Genomic DNA, 21,497 nt, shown 5'->3' with positions numbered 1-21,497 from the left:
CCACTGACTATGTAAACTTAGTATAGCTAGACTAGATCCTGACCGGTCTTTAGACAACGTTAGTCATGTAAAAATCTGTGATTGGAGTAAAACAGATATTAGCTACAGCATGTTGTTGTTGTAGTCTTCAGTCCAGAGACTGGTTTGATGCAGCTCTCCATGCTACTCTGTCCTGTGCAATCTTCTTCATCTACCAGTACGTACTGCAGCCTACATCCTTCTGAATCTGCTTAGTGTGTTCATCTCTTGGTCTTCCTCTACGATTTTTACCCTCCACGCTGCCCTCCAATACTAAATTGGTGATCCCTTGATGCCTCAGAACATGTCCTACCAACCGATCCCTTCTTCTAATCAAGTTGTGCCACAAACTTCTGTTCTCCCCAATTCTGTTCAATACCTCCTCATTAGTTATGTGATCTACCCATCTAATCTTCAGCATTCTTCTGTAGCACCCCATTTCGAGAGCTTCTGTTCTCTTCTTGTCTAAACTATTTATCGTGTTTCACTTCCACACATGGCTACACTCCATACAAATACTTTCAGAAAAGACTTCCTGACACTTAAATCTACACTCGATATTAACAAATTTCTCTTCTTCAGGAACGCTTTCCTAGCCATTGCCAGTCTAAATTTTATATCCTGTCTACTTCGACCGTCATCAGTTAATTTGCTCATCAAATAACAAAACTCATCTACTACTTCGAGTATCTCATTTCCTAATCTAATTCCCTTAGCATCACCTGACTTAATTCGACTACATTCCATTATCCTCGTTTTGCTTTTGTTAATGTTCATCTTATATCCTCCTTTCAAGATACTGTCCATTACGTTCAACTACTCTTCCAAGTCCTTTGCTGTCTCGGACAGAATTACGATGTCATCGGCGAACCTCGAAGTTTTTATTTCTTCTCCATGGATTTTAATTCCTACTCCAAATATTCTTTTTTTTTTCTTTACTGTTTGCTCAGTAGACAGATTGAACAACCCTGTCTCACTCTCTTCCTAACCAATACTTCCGTTTCATGTCTCTCTGCTCTTATAACTGCCATCTGGTTTCTGTGTAAATTGTAAATAGCCTTTCACTCCCGTATTTTACCCTGCCACCTTCAGGATTTGAAAGAGTATTCCAGTCAACATGGTCAAAAGCTTTCTCTAAGTCTGCAAATGCTAGAAACGTAGGTTTACCTTTCCTTAATCTATCTTCTATGCAAAGTTTAATAGTGATGGAGGTTATTGATTGCCGCATGTTCCCTATCAAGGAGACGCCTCTTACAACTTAAACATTAGATTTTAAATCATTGTATTGTATTATTAGCGTTTGACAAATAGCGTTAGACTATCAGAATTGGACGTAAACTAGTACAATAACATCAGTAGAACAGGAATAAGGACTTGGATGTTTTTCAACGGCTCCACCACAGATCGACGTCGGTGGCAGAAACTTCTTTTCCAATTACCTTTACTGTCGTCTTCTTCTTAAAGAATAAGTTCCGTTAGAATTGGTTGATTTGAACATCACTTTATTAAGTAATAAAGTCTTCCTAAAACCGTGCGCGACAAGTTTCATAAAAGACATTTTGTGGTAAATAAGCAGATCAAGCTGCTAAGAGTTTTTTTTTTTTAATATTCTGTAACTACATTTTGTAGCAGTAACTACGCAAACAGTTTTGTTCTGAATCCATTTTATTAAGCCACTAGCGGTTTCGTGGCTTGTAACCACATCATCATGTGCATTCCTGAACAATAACAAATCATTAGGAATAGTGATTGAACTCCTACACATCAAAGTAATTACAGACCCATAAGCACCTAATTATGAGAAGAGATAAAACCAAAAGCGCACTTGCGAACATTAAAACGTGGTCAACAACATGGTAGACTATAAAAAAGCCCAATCTTCATAGTTCAAAACAGAACGTCCGTAGAGAGGAAAGCCAAGGGATAAAAAACTGAGTGACGGTGAACATTCTATACCATGTTACTACTGCGCGCCCGGTTTTAATTATGAAGGAGTGTGCCTTCTATGTTCTTCGCCAAGTTGTTTACCTTTTTTTAATATTTGTGAGTAAACTTCTGTCTTTGTTTTCTCATAATTAGGTGCTTATGCCTCTGCTACGACTTTCATGACTGCTACGACTGTCATTGTTTATTTCTTGTTGTTTAGATAGGCACCTGATGATGTGATTACAAGCCACGAATCCGGTTGCGCCGTAATAAAACTGGTTCAAAATACAGCTGTTTGCGTAGTTTTTGCTAGAAACTGTACTACTGGCCCGACCACAGAGTCGTTTGTAACCTGCCGGTCATCTTCTGACAGAATTTTTAAATTCTTTTCCATACCGAATACCGCATGTCTATAATTTTAAAATACTGGCAAGTTTTTAACACAAAAGCTTTTAGCAACTTGCTGTAATTATTCTACAACAAAATGTCTACTTAAGTAATTAAGGCATAAATCCAGCAAAATCCACATCACTGGCTGTTCCAGTTGATGGATTGGCTATATGTTACTAATAAGTACTAACATACAATTGCAAATAAAGATAAATTCGTCCCTTTGTAAACGGGCCGTTTCGAAATAAATGGCGTCACATATGCAAGACTAATAACGTTCTTACTCTGCTCTGTAGACGGCTGGAAAGATTACTGAAGTTGTCTAATTCATCTAGATCGACACTTCACGTATTGGAGCTGATGTCCTCCAATCAGAGCGCACCACGTCACAACAGAACTGTTGACCGTTGCCAAACTTCCAGTCCCTTGTCCGGCTTTTTTTCTTCATGTGTCTGGAATTTTGGATCGCTATTCTTGGGCGTGCCCCCTTTTATTTTAAATTTCTTTAGACGCCATAACGATGCACCTCCCATACAAACAGAGTTGCCATATCTAGCTGGTACCTCGTCGGGACACCCTGAGATGCGAGTGTAGAAACGACGTATAAAATTTATTTAATATAATTACTTTTTATTTGCAACACAATTGCATGGAACTTTTTGTGACAGAAGTAGTTGGTCCACCACATTTTTCGGGAGAATTTACCATTTACAGCAAGTCTCTTTTCCGTTTTACTTGTTTATAAAACTCAATGCTAATCATCTTGCAGTTAAACTGGCACGTAGGATTGATTCCACAGTCCCTGGCAGCAGTCGATTTCTTTCGTGAGTCCACTGGGTCAACATAAGCGAAAATACTCTCTCCACAGTGGCATTATGTGCAGGAATAGAAAACAAATACTAGCATAATTTTAGCACTTTGCTATTTGCGTATTTCGGTTTCCTCAAGAAAGTAAATCCAACTTAACACAAACATGTTGACATAAATAAAATTATCGTAGGCTGCATTTACATGTTGCGCTAACAGATGGCGTTACCTCAGTACTTGAGCCAAGCTTGTAAAAAAAGTATTTTACAAAACCGGGACAAAATTGAGTCTTGTCAGGTTGTCTGGACAAGAAGGTTCATAACGTTGACGGTCTCGATATGTCGGGCCGATGGCAACCCTACATATACAGCACTAACCAAACACTAAGGGATCCTTCGCACAAGATACAGCCGGCCGGTGTGGCCGAGCGGCTCTAGGTGCTGCAGTCTGGAACCGCGCGACCGCTACGGTCGCAGGTTCGAATCCTGCCGCGGCCATTGATGTGTGTGGTGTCCTTAGGTTAGTTAGGTTTAAATAGTTCTAAGTTCTACGGGACTGATGACCTCAGAAGTTAAGTTCCATAGTGCTCAGAGCCATTTGAACCATTTGAGCACAAGATACGATTCAGCGTCGGCCAGCGTCGGCAGAGACGTACCACGCTACTAAATGGAGCTGTGAAGGGCAAAAACTGTAGGGGAAAACAGAGATCTGAATACATCCAATCAATAACTGAAGAATGTAGGGTGCAAGAGCTGCTGTCGATGAAGGGGTTGGCACGGGAGAGGAATCGGTGGCGGGCCGCATCAAATCAGTCAGAAGACTGGTGACGCAAAGAGAAAAAAAATAAAGTTTTTGTTTCAAGTGCCATTAATACTGAGGCACTGTGGTTTATTCGTGGTGATACAAGTACGGAATCAAAGTAGTAATGTTGTAACTATTAGAATTGTAGACACGAAAAACCATTTCTCATAGCTTTTAATTTTTTGTAGGAGAATAACAAAATGAAATTCAAGGAATAAAATCTCTCATATTGATTTCATTTACTTACACAACTCCATTCTTGGGATCAGATGTTGCAAAGTTTACTGTAGAGCTCGGTGTACTGTTGAGGAAGACGTGGCAACATTGTCAGCGAGTATTTCTAATTTGCAAATAATGAACATGCCCGATCTTTCACATGAAGTACGGCAAAGCATACATCAGTCGTGGTCTTTTTTGTTTACAATACATTTGCTTTTTCCGAACTTCTCTTTCAGAGTAAGAACTTTAATAGCTTTTTAGATGCTTTAATCATACTGTATTTCGAGATCTTACATGCTTGCATTGACACTAGCGCCGCGCGGAGTGGCCGCGCGGTTTGAGGCGCCATGTCACGGATTGTGCGGCCCCTCCCGACAGAGGTTCGAGTCCTCCCTCGGACATGGGTGTGTTGTTCTTAGCAGAAGTTAGATGAAGTTCGTTTAAAAGTAGTGTGTAAGTCTAGGTTCAAATGGTTCAAATGGCTCTGAGCACTATGGGACTCAACTGCTGAGGTCATTAGTCCCCTAGAACTTAGAACTAGTTAAACCTAACTAACCTAAGGACATCACACACATCCATGCCCGAGGCAGGATTCGAACCTGCGACCGTAGCGGTCTCGCGGTTCCAGACTGCAGCGCCAGAACCGCGCGGCCACTTCGGCCGGCTGTAAGTCTAGGGACCGACCAGTTTGGTCTCTTAGGAATTCACACACATTTAAACAGTTTTGACACAAGTATTTCAGCAGCATCTTTACGATGAAAGCAGTCTGGACTGTATGCTTTGGAATTACGTGGAATGTGTTCGTAGCATTAGCTGACTTTGTGTAAGTCTTCCGGAACTTCGTTTCTCTGTATTTACAAAGTCTCAGTCGTCGCTTAAAAAGCTGTGACCTCTCACTCGAAGCTTGTGTGTTATCTCTAAAAGCAATCCCAGACTAAATGGAGGAAACCTTGAATAACACTTGGAAAACCAGGGGTAGGCACTGTTTCACACAAAGATCAAGCTAATCTAGTAATGAATGTTTGAAACATTTTCTCCTTGATTTGCACTTGGAACAAGGCTAGGATCATGCAACAGCATACCGGGAACACAACAGCATTGACAATGCGTTTTGTGGAAAAACGGCACTTGGATCGTTTGACTTTTCCACTCTTCAATTATTTAACTTTGGTTCTACTTTTGTCAACTTTATCTTCTGACTAAATATTGTTGGCTATTATCCTTTTTTTAATGGAAGCACTCAGTTCGAAAAATACCTTTGATTCAAAATTTCATTCCAATGATTTGGAACTTTTTATTTCGTCATCCGTTTTATAATCTCCTTTGTATCGACTGTGTTACCTTCACTGTCTGTCTGTAAATATCTTTATTTCTCTTCATCCATTTTCCTTCTTCTGCTCCTAAAATCTTCTCTAGTAACTCCATCTATCCTTTATTTTTCCAGTAAGACATTACAATCTAGAGAGAGCTGCATTAGTGTGGTGTGATGTTCGTGGGCACTCTTGCCAAGGTTATCGTGAGACCCTTATCAGTATCGAAAGCGATGATGAAAGTCATCAGTGCAGCAGAGCTTTTGAAACCCTCCAAGTGGGGCTGATAAATCGCATCTACTACCTTGTAGACAGAGAAGGTATTCGCTAAGATCTATGGACCTACACATAGAAAAAAAAGTCTTCTTGTTAATCGCTGAACAAGACTGATTCTGCTTAGATACAATGGTCAATGACGTAACGATCCGACTATAGGCGCTAACTTCCATGCTGTCATGCAGGAGCCACTGACCGCAAGAACGAATCAGTAATGTCGCATACGGTGATGTAGTCAGCGCTGTCGTTGGACTACAGAGCTACAGGAAGTGTTTCGTGGAGATGTAAGCGGCAACGTTTGCGCGGTGTGGAAGACGCCTATGTCTGACGAACGGTGTTTGCTTTGGTGAGTTGTGGCGACAGCGAAAGCTGATGAGCTACGTGATTGTATGAAGCTGAACTTGATGTAAATACTTCTCCGAAAAGTAAACACTGTAACAGGAGCAATATCATGCTCTACAGACTTCTAGCTGCATGTCTGGAATGACAGAGCTGGGTTATAACAGTTTTTTCCTCCCTTACCAATGTTCGCCTCCTGCCAGTCTTTATTTCCTTGTAAAATTGATTCCACAATACACACAAAATTCCTCTAAATACACAACACTGGCACATGTAAATTAAAAGAAATATATAATCAATTTGTCTTACATTAGTAAAATTGTAATGCTACACATAATTAGCGAGATTTTTATTGGGTAATAAAAAGGTTCTCTTTAACTGACAGCCAACTACAAGAATATTTAAAATTTCTAAAGTTTGAATGAAACATACGTGCTCCGGAATGATCAAGTAAATCTATCAAATGTTTGTGTAATTTCGCTTGCGAGAATGATTGTAAATAATTAGCTTGTTTAGTTAAGCAAGAGAAGGAAGCTTTTAACTAAGTATGCAAATACTTCCTATATTCTGAATGTACACATGAGATACTTTACTTGGTTCGTTTCTATTAACTGTCAATGTTTTTCGTGACCAAAACCTGCCAGGGTAGCCGAGCGCGCTAACGCCCTGCTTCCTGAACTCGGCTAGGCGCGACGGCCCTGGATCGAATCCGCCAGGCGAATTAATGACGAGGGCCGGTATGCCGGCCGGCCTGGATGCGATTTTTAGGTGGTTTCCCACGTCCCGCTACGTGAACATCGGGCTAGTCCCCACGTTCCGCCTCAGGTACACGACTCGCAGACATCTGAACGCGTTCGCAGTATTTCATGGCTTACACTAGACGCAGACAGCTGGGGTACATTAATTCCATCTTGGAGTGTTCAGGTCGCGTCATGAAGGGCATCCGGCCATCCTCAGCAACTAACACCACCAAATCCATAGTAACAGGGCCGACCTCGCATTGAAGCAGGACAAAAGGCCAAAGAAAATGATGATGTTTTTAGTGACCAAAGAGGTAAGCATGGAAATTTTCCGTGCCTGATGACGTATATAGGTGTTGAGGATGCTGCTCCAGCCAGTAGCAATGTCTGGCTTTTCCGATCACAAAATTCACTGTTAAATTATGGGTGGCTGATAAATGAGTGATGAATCACTGTAATTTTTCACTTTCTGAAATTCAGTTTTATGTAGTACAGTTCGTTTCACGATGTTGGGTATTAAATTCATACATCGTGCAGATCTCACATTCAGTTTTTTATTATAATAAAATGGGCAATCGTTTACTGATTATGAATTACAATGAATTCGCCATACTACGCCCTGATAGTTAACCACTAACATATGTTCTTCCTTCCACAACACCAGTCATATAAGTGACCTTTCAAATAACATCCTTTCTTCTTTAATAGTAGTACATCGAATACACACACTCTTCAGCAGGTCCTTTCATACGTTACCCTTTGAATTTCACCAGTACATACTCAGGTTAAATCACATTCCACACAGATGATAAATTTTTTTAACGTTCACTATAGCAACTTTACGTATCTCTCTCACGCAACAAGTTACCACCAGCCGCCTAAGACTCCTTTACTCGTCTTTCGACTCACTCACTTTCAAATGTGTACGCTTACTGTATACGCCGCACACCCTCTTGTGCATGACGTGCATCGTGCCACCAACCAACACAATGAGCGCCATTACTCTCTCTCGACTTCACTGTCCTTCAGATGTCTCTCTCTGACCGACTGATTTTATCATCGATATTAATTTGTGTGGACACAGAACTTAAATTCCGTAACATATGCAGGTCACTTTTACGTATATATAAATTTAACATTCAAAGAAAATTTCGTCTCAAGGTTTTCTTCTCAAGGTGGCGCTATGGTTGAGGCACTGGACTCACATTATTAGGAGCACGATACGTATCCATGCCTGGCATCTGACTTAAATGGCTTTTCTAAATTGTATAAGGTGCATGCTGGTCCTTCGAGAGAAAACACGGCCACTTAGTTGTCCGTAATGTCCGTTCCGAAACCCCTCCGTCTCTAATAATCTCGTTAAATTCTAAACTTGCTGTCGCTTTCTTTGGAGTGAACTGCAGTAGGTGCCCAGAGATTTTTAGCCAAATATTTCTTTTCTAGACATGTATCACATTCTTGAAAATTCGCTGTAGCGTAGGCTCAGGGCTGACGATCTAAATAACGTATCGACTCTTTCTGATTGTACTTATTTTAGAGGACTATGTTTCTAGTATAATCGGAAGGAATACATTCGGAATAACATATGATAATGAATCTCATTTAACTAGTTTCTTTCCGCAGGGACTACAATGCCGAAAAGCTCAGCGGAGACGGACCTGAAAATAGTGTATGCCTGGTCGGACGCTGATAATATGTATACCATGGCGGTGACGGGATCCTGTGACTATGACAATGGTGGCACGAAACAGTTCGACTGGAATGTCCAGATAGGTGATGAAAAAAATTCGGTCACGGTCAACCTGGTGAATATCAATGACAATCCTCCTCAGTTCATCAACCAAGAACGATCCTGCAAGGTCGAAGTAAGTATTCTGAAAGATCAACTTCTCATTGCAGTAGTGTTTATTAACTCCAAATTTGGACTTAAATATGGACTAATTCTTGAATATTCGGTAAAAAAACAGTGTTTTGACGTCAAATATTGCATATTTCCTTCTAGATACTCATGTGACAATAAATAATACATTCTGTTGCTTGCATATCAGCTAGATATAACGTTAACATGCTGATAGAAACATTCACTTGTTATTTAAATATTGTTGGAACAGAACTAGAGTCACATTAGTCACCAGTTTTAGTTTCAAAGTTTGAGCCTGACAGCTCATTGGTAGCTTTTGTTTATTACTTTAAAGAAAAAGGATGCATAGTAGGCGAACTCCAAAGCTCATTCAAGAGGTGTTAACTTTCTGGTGTATTCGAAAATCGGACATCAAATGCCTTAAGTAACAATTACACATAATTATCTTTTATAATGAACTGGTTTTCGATCTACAAAGCAAGCCAAAATTATAAATATATTTCATTGCATACCATGAAGCTACGTTAGTGCATTTAGCTTGCCACTGAGATGCTAACAACTTCTGAACCTGCTGGTCTATACAGTGAACAGGCGGCTCCTACAGGATCATGTGAAATATTAAGAAAAAGTAGCACAACAGAAACTATTGAACATCCGAATTTCAACGTTCGGTCCTATAAAACGTGAACTATGAATGCTGTAGCTCACGTACGTATACGGTTTCGTCAAACTGTGGAACCAAACGAAAGGTCACAATGAAATCTTGTTTATTACTGTGATATGAATGAAAATGATAGGAATCACTGAATATGCAGAATAAATAATTATGAAGTGCACAAAGGCTAAAATCACTCATTAATCATACACAATAATACCTTGGCACAGATGGATGGAATTAGAAATGAAATGTGAAACGTGTATGTACTCGGTAGCAGCGATGGTGAGGCATGATAAAATCTTTGACCAGAGTTCCTAGTCTGCGCTTGACCGCGCGAGAGGGCAGTTCAGTTGCGAGGCAGTAGCGCGAGAGTTCAGTTCAGTTGCGAGTTAGCTGTTGGAGAGTAGTAGCGCGTCTGAGATGACGTAGTTGCGGTCTAGTTGCGAGAGAGTCGCAGTTGTGTGTGAGTCGGCGGGCGTCGACATGGCACACTGGTCAAGATTCAGGAGAAGGTATATTATTTTTAAATAAGGTAATGAAGCAGCATTGCGCTCAGCTAATAATGTAAATTAACTGTAACTAATTTGAGCAAGAATCGCCCCAATAATAATTTGTTTTCAAACCAATATTTTAACAAAGAATCGTTTAATGAAAGAAATATTTCCTTTGCTATTCCTTAAAGAAAAGTTTCCCTTAAATTCAAAATTTTTGCAATGAATTTCCTCCAAGCTGTGGCGAAAAATAATAGCAGATGCAGTTTTACTAAGGTAATAATTTCAGTTTAATTAGTGAACAGGGCCTAAGATCGACATTTCGGTCTATTTGCATTTTCATTGTCACTGAGATTTTATTATCACTGAATTGACTTTCATGTTTTTTTTGTGAGGAACTTATACTTGGGTCAGATTGCTAAATTTTATTTAATTGTCATTGTCATTAAAAATTTTGAATTTAAGGGAAACTTTTCTTTAAGGAATAGCAAAGGAAATATTTCTTTCATTAAATGATTCTTTGTTAAAAAATTGCTTTGAAAACAAAATTATTATTGGGGCGATTCTTGCACAAATTAGTTACAGTTAATTTACATTATTAGCTGAGCGCAATGCTGCTTCATTACCTTATAAAACATAATATACCTCGTCCTGAATCTTGACCAGTGTGCCATGTCGACGCCCGCCGACTCCTCACACACAACTGCGACTCTCTCGCAACTAGACCGCAACTACGTCATCTCAGACGCGCTACTACTCTCCAACAGCTAACTCGCAACTGAACTGAACTCTCGCGCTACTGCCTCGCAACTGAACTGCCCTCTCGCGCGGTCAAGCGCAGACTAGGAACTCTGATCAAAGATTTTATCATGCCTCACCATCGCTGCTACCGAGTACATACACGTTTCAAATGATAGAATTAGACAAGTCTACGTAAACCCCAGTGGTTCCTGAATTAGTCAACACATTAAAGAAAAGACCCAGTAAAGTACATGTGAGCACCAATTCCCTTGCCTTATCGCGTGTCGAGTTCTACTGACATCGTGAATTAGTGTAGAAAAGCCAACCTCTAACTGAAAACAAACGATTCTGTGGTTCCTCTGTCGCGACGCATGCAAAGCCTAGCTTACACGACGACCCTGGGTTGCGCCACTCGTTGCGTGGAATGAGTTGCACGCAAAGAACAGACACCATATCCATATAAGTATACCAGTTCTGGCAATACCGGCCATGACCTCCTTCTTCTGTGCGGATGCTCACACATTCCCGAACTCTTACGGGATCTGGTAAGAATGTCTTACACGAGTAATGAGTGTGTTGGGGTGGGACACTACGAATGTAGTGTGTGGACATACAAGGTGAGAATGTGGGTCTCACGGGAGGCTTGCGCGAGATAATCCCTGCAGTCGGGCTATCCTCTGTGCCCTCGATTGCTCAGATGGACAGAGCGTCTGCCATGTAAGTAGGAGATCCCGGGTTCGAGTCCCGGTCGGAGCACAAATTTTCAGCTGTCCCCGTTGATATATATCGAAGCCCGTCGGCAGCTGACGGTATTAATATAATTTTAATTTCGTTCTAGGCGGCTGCAGGTCGTCAATGGTGTCATGTCCGAAAGAACAGACACCATATCCATATAAGTATACAAATAAGTCCATCTTCACAATAAAACTAAAGCCAAACATTTCGCTTCTTGTCTTCACGGTACATCCGTCCTCAATGACAATCCTAACTCTGACCTCACCAAGGCTCCATATATCTACTAGCCAAGGCACATCAGTTGCTCCCTTAACACTAAACTTCCAGTATTTACACTCTACCTCACGAGAAAGTTTAAAACCTCTCCAATCATTCTCTCGATACCCTCAGCGCAATCTCAACAGTGTCCTCTCCTAACGTAACTCATCCATCAGTCATGCAAAAGCTCATGCCGCTGAAACCTTTATCTAACAACATTCAACCATACCGTCTATCTATTCAAAACAACAAAATATCTAAGAGTAGCGCTCGATAAACTTTGCAAACCTTATCTAATAACCAACCGAAAGAGCCCACATCAGACTAAAATCACTAACCGACTAAAAATGAGGAATATATTTCACATCCATCATCCGGACAGACAACACTTTCATCTATGCAAGCGTCGCATGAACTTGTCTCATCCCAAATTTTACCACTCCTTGAAATCTATGAACAAGATGCACCCTGATTTTCTTTTCACATCTCTATATCTTCACCCAGTCATACGATGTACCAGTTTAAACAGTGCCTTCACCTTGTCAAATATTTAGAACACTCTCAGATATCCTATGATTTTCAGCTTCAACCGTATAACTGTACATAACATCCTCATAACTGTATCCTGAAACACAAGTATTTAACAAAACTACTTGATTTCAGACCTGAAGAGGACAGACAGTTTTATTTGAAACTCAAGTCACAGAATGTGCTTAATGTAAGTGATGGCAATGAGGACCGTCAAGTGTTGGAATACGTCACTGTACTGTGTGTGTGTGTGTCTGTGTTGCATTTAGTAAGTGTTCTTTGTGTTCTGATTTTTAGTTTCGCATTCATTACAAAACTGATAAATGTCAAGAAGACTGTATTGTCACAAGCCTACGTATGAAAATTTTGTAAATTAAAATTAACAATAATGATTTTAAATATTAATTTAAATTTTATAATATAAAGCCCCTAATATAAAACATGTATATTATTTTGTCGTAGGAAATTTAGGACGTTGAGACCTCGTTAAAAAACATGCCAAACTTATGAGACTTGTGATTTTCCTACAAATTTAATTTTGACGAACATCTGTTTTTCTCAAAACTTTGTTTCTGCTTTGGGCCTAGTTCATTTACCGAATTCAGAGACAATTTGTTTCTTTCACCCCGCCACTTAATATTTATTACAGACAAAACTCTCTCTGTGAATGTTGAAGTGGTGGGAATCGACAACAGATAATAAATTAATTTGTATAAATTTGTAGAACCATCATTTGCCTTGTTAAATATTTGCTGTCGTTTTCTACAGTGGATAATCCTGAAAAATTTACAGAAATATGCATTTGGTTATATAATTTGTTTATCAATGCAATTTTGTTATAAAGATCATCCATATTTAGACTGAGTTTTTGAAACTTTAATTTTCAGCTTTGTTATGAAAATGATCAAAGTCAACATTGCATTTCAAATTAATCTTGCTCAGTGTAAACTATCAGTTTGTGTCACTAAAATCAAACCATTAATTTATGTATTGTTAGGATTTATCAACAAATAATGAAAATTTAGTATGAATTTTATTAGTTCAGGTGATGACAAGAGTATAATTTTTTTCCTATTTCATGTTTAAAAAAAGAGATCATGTTTTCTCTTTGCTAGTCTGTTTTTAAGATTATCCACGCTGTTATGCACTTCCAAAGTCGTTACGCTGTTGCTTTCCAAGTATTTGACAGGTATATTAGACAAGTTTAAAATATAGCACCAGAAATGCAAGTAAATTTCAATCTAGTCATTGTCAGTATTGCGCATCAATAAGTTTAGCATATGCAACTACAGCTTCACGTAGGTACTGCTGCCTGGTACATGGAACAAACGCTGAAGAAGTTTTGGAGGCGCTGTAGGGAGGGAGCAGGATTTCTCCAGCCTTCACACGCATAGTCCACAACTGGCGACTCATGCGGTAAATGTGTGGACCGCCGTTAATCGACCACGTCGAGTTCTGATCATTATGAAGATGTAACACTCCAACGCGCAAGATGTGTTCTTATGAACTTCTGAGACTTGGTCCTTCCACGTTACTGTCGAGGATAACCGTAAGGTATTTTGCTGACTGAGTGCATGGTGTCCACTAGCGAACAGTTCAGGAGGAGCAACGTCTGATGGGAGTCTCCTAGTAGAAACCATCCATTGGCTCCTCACAGCATTAAATTCAATGCGCCTGTCTGCAGCACATCGCTGTAAACCGCAACTTGCTTGCTGAAACTGGTCGTGAATTGCGGCTGGATGGGGCTCCTGATGATGAGAGCCTATCTTCGGCATACATTTCTTCGCTGACGTCGGATGATGATGATGATTAGATTGTGGAGCGCTCAGCTGTGCGGTTATCAGCGCCCGTACAAAATCCCAACCTCTTCTTCGTCCAGCCTCTCCACTTGCATGAACTACGATAAAATGATGAGGACAACAACACAAATACCCAGTCATCTCGAGGCAGGTGAAAATCCCTGACCCCGCCGGGAAGCGAACCCGGGACCCCGTGCTTGGGAAGCGAGAACGCGATCGCGGGACCATGAGCTGCAGACTGCTGACGTTGGAGTCAGCGGTAAGCAATGTATAGGGTAGGGAAGAGTACACTTCCCTCCCTACCCCATCCGGAATGTCTCTTGTCATTGGTTCAAATGTGCGTGAATTTCTAAGGAACCAAACTGCTTAGGTCATCGGTCCCTAGACTTACACACTACTTGAGCTAACTTATGCTAAGAACAACACACACACACACACACACATGCCAAATGGAGGACTCGAACATCCGGCGGGAGGGGCCTCCCAGTCAGTGACATGACGCCTCTAACCGCGCGGCCACTCCGCGCGGCTTTCCATTGGTATTCCAGTTCCTGCAAGGGTGACGACAGTGTGGTAGATAGCTGGAGATGAACCGCAGGTAACATGGTGGAGGACCCTGGATGAACAGTTTGTACACTCAGGTGACAAGTCATGGGATAGTGATATGCACATATACAGATGGCAGTACTACCGCGTACACAGATATAAGCATAAAAGGGCAGTTCGATGGCGGAGCCGTCATTTGTGCTCCGGTGATTGCTGTGGAAAGCTGTCCGGAGTGATATGGCCGGGCTTCGGGAATAAACAGACTTTGAACGCGGTGTGCTGGTTGGAGCTAGACGCAAGCGACATCCCATTTCGGAAATCGTTAGAGAAATCAGTTTTCCGAGACCCACAGTGTCAAAAGTGTGCCGGAATACCAAATTTCATCCATTATCTCTCACTACTGGCAACGCACTGGTAGACGGTCTTCACTTAACGACCGTGAGAAGCGGCTTTTCCGTAGAGTTGTCGCTATTAACAGACGAGCAACGCTGCTAGAAATAACCGCGGAAATAAATGTGGGACGTACGACGCACGTATACGTTAGGACAGTGGGGCGAAATCTGACTTCAGTGGGCTATGACAGCAGAATGCCTTTGCTAACACCACATCGCCTGCATCGCCTCTGCTGGGCTCGTGACCGTATCGATTGGACCCTAGCCGACTGGAAAACCGTGGCCTGGTCTGATAAGTACCGATTCAACTTGGTAGGAACTGATGATGGGTTTCGAGTGTGACGCAGACCCACGAAGCCACGGGCGCAGCTCGTCAACAAGGCACTGAGCAAGCTAGAGGTAGCTCCATAAGGTGTGGGCTGTGTTTACGTGGAACGGGCTCGGTCGTCTTGTCCAGTTAAACCGATCATTGGCTACAAATGGAGATCATCAGCTACGTGGACACCATTTGCAGCCATTCGTGAACTTCATGTTTCTGAACAACGATGCAACTTTTGTTGTTGTTGTGGTCTTCAGTCTGAGACTGGTTTGATGCAGCTCTCCATGCTACTCTATCCTGTGCAAGCTTCTTCATCTGCCAGTACATACTGCAGCCTACATCCTTCTGAATCTGCTTAGTGTATTCATCTCATGGCCTCCCTCTACGATTTTTACGCTCCACGCTGCCATCCAGTACCAAATTGGTGATCCCTTGATGCCTCAGAACATGTCCTACCAACCGATCCCTTCTTCTAGTCAAGTTGTGCCACAAACTCCTCTTCTTCACAATTCTATTCAATACCTCCTAATTAGTTATGTGATCTACCCATCTAATCTTCAGCTTTCTTCTGTAGCACCACATTTCGAAAGCTTCTGTTCTCTTCTTGTCTAAACTATTTATCGTCCACGTTTCACTTCCATACATGGCTACACTCCATACAAATACTTTCAGAAAAGACTTCCTAACATTTAAATCTATACTCGATGTTAACAAATTTTTCCTCTTCAGAAACTCTTTCCTTCCCGTCGCCAGTCTACATTTTATATCCTCTCTGCTTCGACCATCATCAGTTAATTTGCTCGCCAAATAGTAAAACTCATCTACTACTTCAAGTGTCTCATTTCCTACTCTAATTCCTTCATCATCACCTGACTTAATTCGACTACACTCCATTATCTTCGTTTTGCTTTTGTTGATGTTCATCTTATATCCTCCTTTCAAGACACTGTCCATTCCGGTCAACTGCTCTTCCAAGTTCTTTGCTGTCTGCAACAGAATTACAATGTCATCGGCAAACCACAAAGATCTTATTTCTTCTCCATGGATTTTAATACCTACTGTGAACTTTCCTTTTGTTTCCTTTACTGCTTGCTCAATATACAGATCGAATAGCATCGGGGAGAGGCTACAACCCTGTCTCACTCCCTTCCCAACCACTGCTTCCCTTTCATGTCCTTCGACTCTTATAACTGCCATCTGGTTTCCGTACAAATTGTAAATAGCCTTTCGTTCCCTGTATTTTACCTCTGCCACCTTCAGAATTTGAAAGAGAGTATTCCAGTCAACATTGTCAAAAGCTTTCTCTAAGTCTACAAATGCTAAAAACGTAGGTTTGCCTATCCTTAATCTTTCTTCTAAGATAAGTCGTAGGGTCAGTATTGCATCACGTGTTCCAACAATTCTACGGAATCCAAACTGATCTTCCCCGAGGTCGGCTTCTACCAGTTTTTCCATTCGTCTGTAAAGAATTCGCGTTAGTATTTTGCAGCTGTGACTTATTAAACTGATAGTTCGGTAATTTTCACATCTGTCAACACCTGCTTTCTTTGTGATTGGAATTATTATATTCTTCTTGAAGTCTGAGGGAATTTCGCCTGTCTCATACATCTTGCTCACCAGATGATAGGGTTTTGTTAGGCCTGGCTCTCCCAAGGCTGTCAGTAGTTCTAATGGAATGTTGTCTACTCCCAGGGCCTTGTTTCGACTTAGGTCTTTCCGTGCTCTGTCAAACTCTTCACGCAGTATCATATCTCCCATTTCATTCCCATCTACATTTCCATAATATTGTCCTCAAGTACATCGCCTTTGTATAGACCCTCTATATACTCCTTCCACCTTTCTGCTTTCCCTTCTTTGCTTAGAACTGGGTTTCCACAGAGCTCTTGATATCCATGCAAGTGGTTCTCTTTTCTCCAAAGGTCTCTTTAGTTTTCCTGTAGGCAGTATCTATCTTATCTCTCGTGAGATAAGCCTCTACAACCTTACATTTGTCCTCTAGCCATCCCTGCTTAGCCATTTGGCACTTCCTGTCGATCTCATTTTTGAAACGTTTGTATTCCTTTTTGTCTGCTTCACTTACTGCATTTTTGTATTTTCTCCTTTCATTAATTAATTTCAGTATCTCTTCTGTTACGCAAGGATTGTTACTAGCCCTCGTCTTTTTACCTACTTGATCCTCTGCTGCCTTCACTATTTCATTCCTCAAAGCTACCCATTCTTCTTCTACTGTATTTCTTTCCCCCATTCCTGTCAATTGTTCCCTTATGCTCTCCCTGAAACTCTGTACAACCTCTGGTTCTTTCAGTTTATCCAGGTCCCATCTCCTTAAATTCCCACCTTTTTGCAGTTTCTTCAGTTTTAATCTACAGTTCATAACTAATAGATTGTGACCAGAGTCCACATCTGCCCCTGGAAATGTCTTACAATTTAAAATCTCGTTCCTAAATCTCTGTCTTACCATTATATAATCTATCTCAAACATTTTAGTATCTCCAGGCTTCTTCCATGTATACAACCTTCTATCATGATTCTTGAACCAAGTGTTAGCTATGATTAAGTTATGCTCTGCGCAGAATTCTACCAGGCGGCTTCCTCTTTCATTTCTTAGCCCCAATTGACCTACTACGTTTCCTTCTCTTCCTTTTCCTACTGTCGAATTCCAGTCACCCATGACTATTAAATTTTCGTCTCCCTTCACTACCTGAATAATTTCTTTTATCTCATCATACATTTCATCAATTTCTTCATCATCTGCAGAGCTAGTTAGCATGTAGACTTGTACTACTACAGTAGGCGTGGGCCTCGTGTCTATCTTGGCCACAATAATGCGTTCACTATGCTGTTTGTAGTAGCTTACCCGCACTCCTATTTTTTATTCATTATTAAACCAACTCCTGCATTACCCCTATTTGATTTTGTATTTATAACCCTGTATTCACCTGACCAAAAGTCTTGTTCCTCCTGCCACCGAACTTCACTAATTCCCACTATATTCCCTTTTAAATTTTCTAACCTACCTGCCCGATTAAGGGACCTGACATCCCATGCTCCGATCCGTAGAACACCAGTTTTCTTTTTCCTAATAATGACGTCCTCTTGAGTAGCGCTGCCCGGAGATCCGAATTGGGGACTATTTTACCTCCGGAATATTTTACCCAAGAGGACGCCATCATCATTTAATCATACAGTAAAGCTGCATGCCCTCGGGAAAAATTACGGCTGTAGTTTCCCCTTGCTTTCAGCCGTTCGCAGTACGACAACAGCAAAGGCCGTTTTGGTTAGTGTTACAGGGCCAGATCAGTCAATCATCCAGACTGTTGCCCCTGCAACTACTGAAAAGGCTGCTGCCCCTCTTCAGGAACTCTTATGGATGACAATACGCATGTCACCGGCACACAGTGGTTCACGATTGGTTTGAAGAACATTTCTGGACAATTTGACCGAATGATTTGGCCACCTAGATCGCCCAACACGAGTCCCATCGAACTTTTATGGGACGTAATCGAGATGTCAGTTCGTGCGTGAGATCCTGCACCGACGACAGCTGATCAATTATGGACGGCTATAGAGGCGGCATGGCTCAGTGTTTCTGCAGGGGACTTCCAACGACTTGTTGAGTGCATGCCACATGAAACTGTTGCACTACGCCGGGCAAAAAGAGGTCCGACAACTCCTAAGACTTGATGATGTTTGGATTGTGGGGGTCACTCAACTGGCGGTCATCAGCGCCCGTACAAAGTTCCGAATTTTCCACAGTTCAGTTGAGACACTTGACAAGTGATGATGATGAAATGATGACGACAACATAAACACCCGGTCCCCGGGCAGAGAAAATCCAGAACCCGGCCGGTAATCGAACCCGCGACCCCGTGATCCAGAGGCAGCAACGCTAGCCACTAGACCACGAGCTGTGGACGTATAGCAAGCCACTGTGCCGTACACTGTCAAACGTTGCCCAAAAAAAAAAGTTCAAATGTGTGTGAAATCCTATGGGACTTAACTGCTAAGGTCATCATTCCCTAAGCTTACACACTACTTAACCTAAATTATCCTAAGGACAAATACACACATCCATGCCCGAGGTTGGACTCGAACCTCCTCCGGGAACAGCCGCACAGTCCATGACTGCAGCGCCCTAGACCGCTCGGCTAACCCCGCGCAGCAAACGTTTCCAGTACATCAAGCAACATGACGCCTCAGTATTTCTGGGTTTTTAGTAGCTAAGCATAGCCTCTTCAGCGATTTGTACTTGCTGAGTATTCGAATATACAGGTTGATCCATTGATAGTGACTGGGCCAAATATCTCACGAAATAAGCATCAAACGAAAAAGCTACAAAGAACAAAACTCGTCTAGCTTGAAGGCGCTGCAGTCATGGACTGTGCCGCTGAGTCCTCCCTCGGGCATGGATGTGTGTGTTTGTCCTTAGGCTAATTTAGGTTAAGTAATGTGTAAGCTTAGGGACTGATGACCTTAGCAGTTAAGTCCCATAAGATTTCACACACATTTGAACACTTTTTTTTAAGGGGGAAACCAGATGGCGCTATGGTTGGCCCGCTAGATGGGGCTGCCATAGCTCAAATTGATATCAACGTGTTTTTTTTTTTTTTTTAAATAGGAACCCACATTTTTATTACATATTCGTGTAGTACGTAAAGAAATATGAATGTTTTAGTTGGGCCACTTTTTTCGCTTTGTCATATATGGCGCTGTAATAGTCACAAACGTATAAGTACGTAGTATCACGTAACATTCCGCCAGTGCGGCCGGTATTTTCTTCGTGATACTTTATCCGTGTTAAAATGGACCGTTTATCAATTGCGGAAAAGGTCGATATCGTGTTGATGTACGGCTATTGTGATCAAAATGCCCAACGGGCGTGTGCTATGTATGCTGCTCGGTATCCTGGACGACATAATCCAAGTGACAGGACCGTTCGCCAGGAAACGGGAAGTGTTCAGCCACATATGAAACGTCAACCACGACCTGCAACAAATGATGATGCCCAAGTAGGTGTTTTAGCTGCTGTCGCGACTAAGCCCCACATCAGTAGCAGACAAATTGCACGAGAATCGGGAATCTCAAAAACGTCGGTGTTGATAATGCTACATCAACATCGATTGCACCCGTACCATATTTCTATGCACCAGGGATTGCATGGCGACGACTTTGAACGTCGTGTACAGTTCTGCCACTGTGCACAAGAGAAATTACGGGACAATGACAGATTTTTTGCACGCTTTCTATTTAGCGACGATGCGTCATTCACCAACATCGGTAACGTAAACCGGCATTTGGGCAACGGAAAATCCACGATGGCTGCGACAAGTGGAACATCAGCGACCTTGGCGGGTTAATGTATGGTGCGGCATTATGGAGGAAGTATATTTGGCCCCCATTTTATCGATGGCAATCTAAATGGTGCAATGTATGCTGATTTCCTACGTAATGTTCTACTGATGTTAATACAAGATGTTTTACTGCATGACAGAATGGCGATGTACTTCCAACATGATGGATGTCCGGCACATAGCTCGCGTACGGTTGAAGCGGTATTGAATAGCATATTTCATGACAGGCCGCACATTCACCATCTGACGTCCCCGGATTTCTTTCTGTGGGGCAAGTTGAAGGATATTTGCTATCGTGGTCTACCGACAACGCCTGAGAACACGTCAGCGCATTGTCAGTGCGTGTGCGAACATTACGGAAGGCGAACTACTCGTTGTTGAGAGGAATGTCGTTACACGTATTGACAAATGCATTGAGGTTGACGGACATCATTTTCAGCATTTATTGCATTAACGTGGTATTTACAGGTAATCACGCTGTAACAGCATGCATGCTCAGAAATGATAAGTTCACAAAGGTACATGCATCACATTGGAACAACCAAAATAAAATGTTCAAAGTCTAGTACCGCCCACTCCGTGCTCGAAAAGCACACACCACGATATCTGACCTCAAATATTCTTGTCATTAGGAAGGAAGACTAGAGTTTAACGTCCCGTCCACAGCGATGCCATTGGAGACGGAGCACAAGCTATGATTACGAAAGGTTTGGAAGGTAGTCGGCTTTGCTCAAAATGGGCTCAAATGGCTCTGAGCACTATGGGACTTAACTACTGAGGTCATCAGTCCCCTAGAACTTAGAACTACTTAAACCTAACTAACCTAATGACATCACACACATCCATGCCCGAGACAGGATTCGAACCTGCGACCGTAGCGGTCGCGCGGTTCGAGATGTAGCGCCTAGAACCGCTCGGCCACCCCGGCCGGCAGTCGGCTTTGCTCTTTTCGATGGAACCATCCCCACATTTACCTGGAATGATTTAGCGAA

The 21,497-nt window shown here is 41.8% G+C and overlaps 1 protein-coding gene across 1 annotated transcript in view; it reads left to right on the top strand.

Moving 5' to 3' along the window:
- LOC126195147 (cadherin-23-like) overlaps positions 1 to 21,497 on the top strand; it is a 460,891-nt gene that overhangs the window by 54,068 nt on the left and 385,326 nt on the right. Inside the window, exon 4 of the mRNA XM_049933652.1 lies at positions 8,450 to 8,691. Coding sequence (XP_049789609.1) covers positions 8,450 to 8,691 — 242 coding nt within the window. The remainder of the gene's footprint in view (positions 1 to 8,449; positions 8,692 to 21,497) is intronic.

Source organism: Schistocerca nitens, chromosome 7, assembly GCF_023898315.1.
Source record: "Schistocerca nitens isolate TAMUIC-IGC-003100 chromosome 7, iqSchNite1.1, whole genome shotgun sequence".
Classification (NCBI taxonomy): Eukaryota; Metazoa; Arthropoda; class Insecta; order Orthoptera; family Acrididae; genus Schistocerca; species Schistocerca nitens.
Note: the sequence above shows the minus strand (reverse complement) of the source record. Positions and strands in the feature narration are given on the sequence as shown.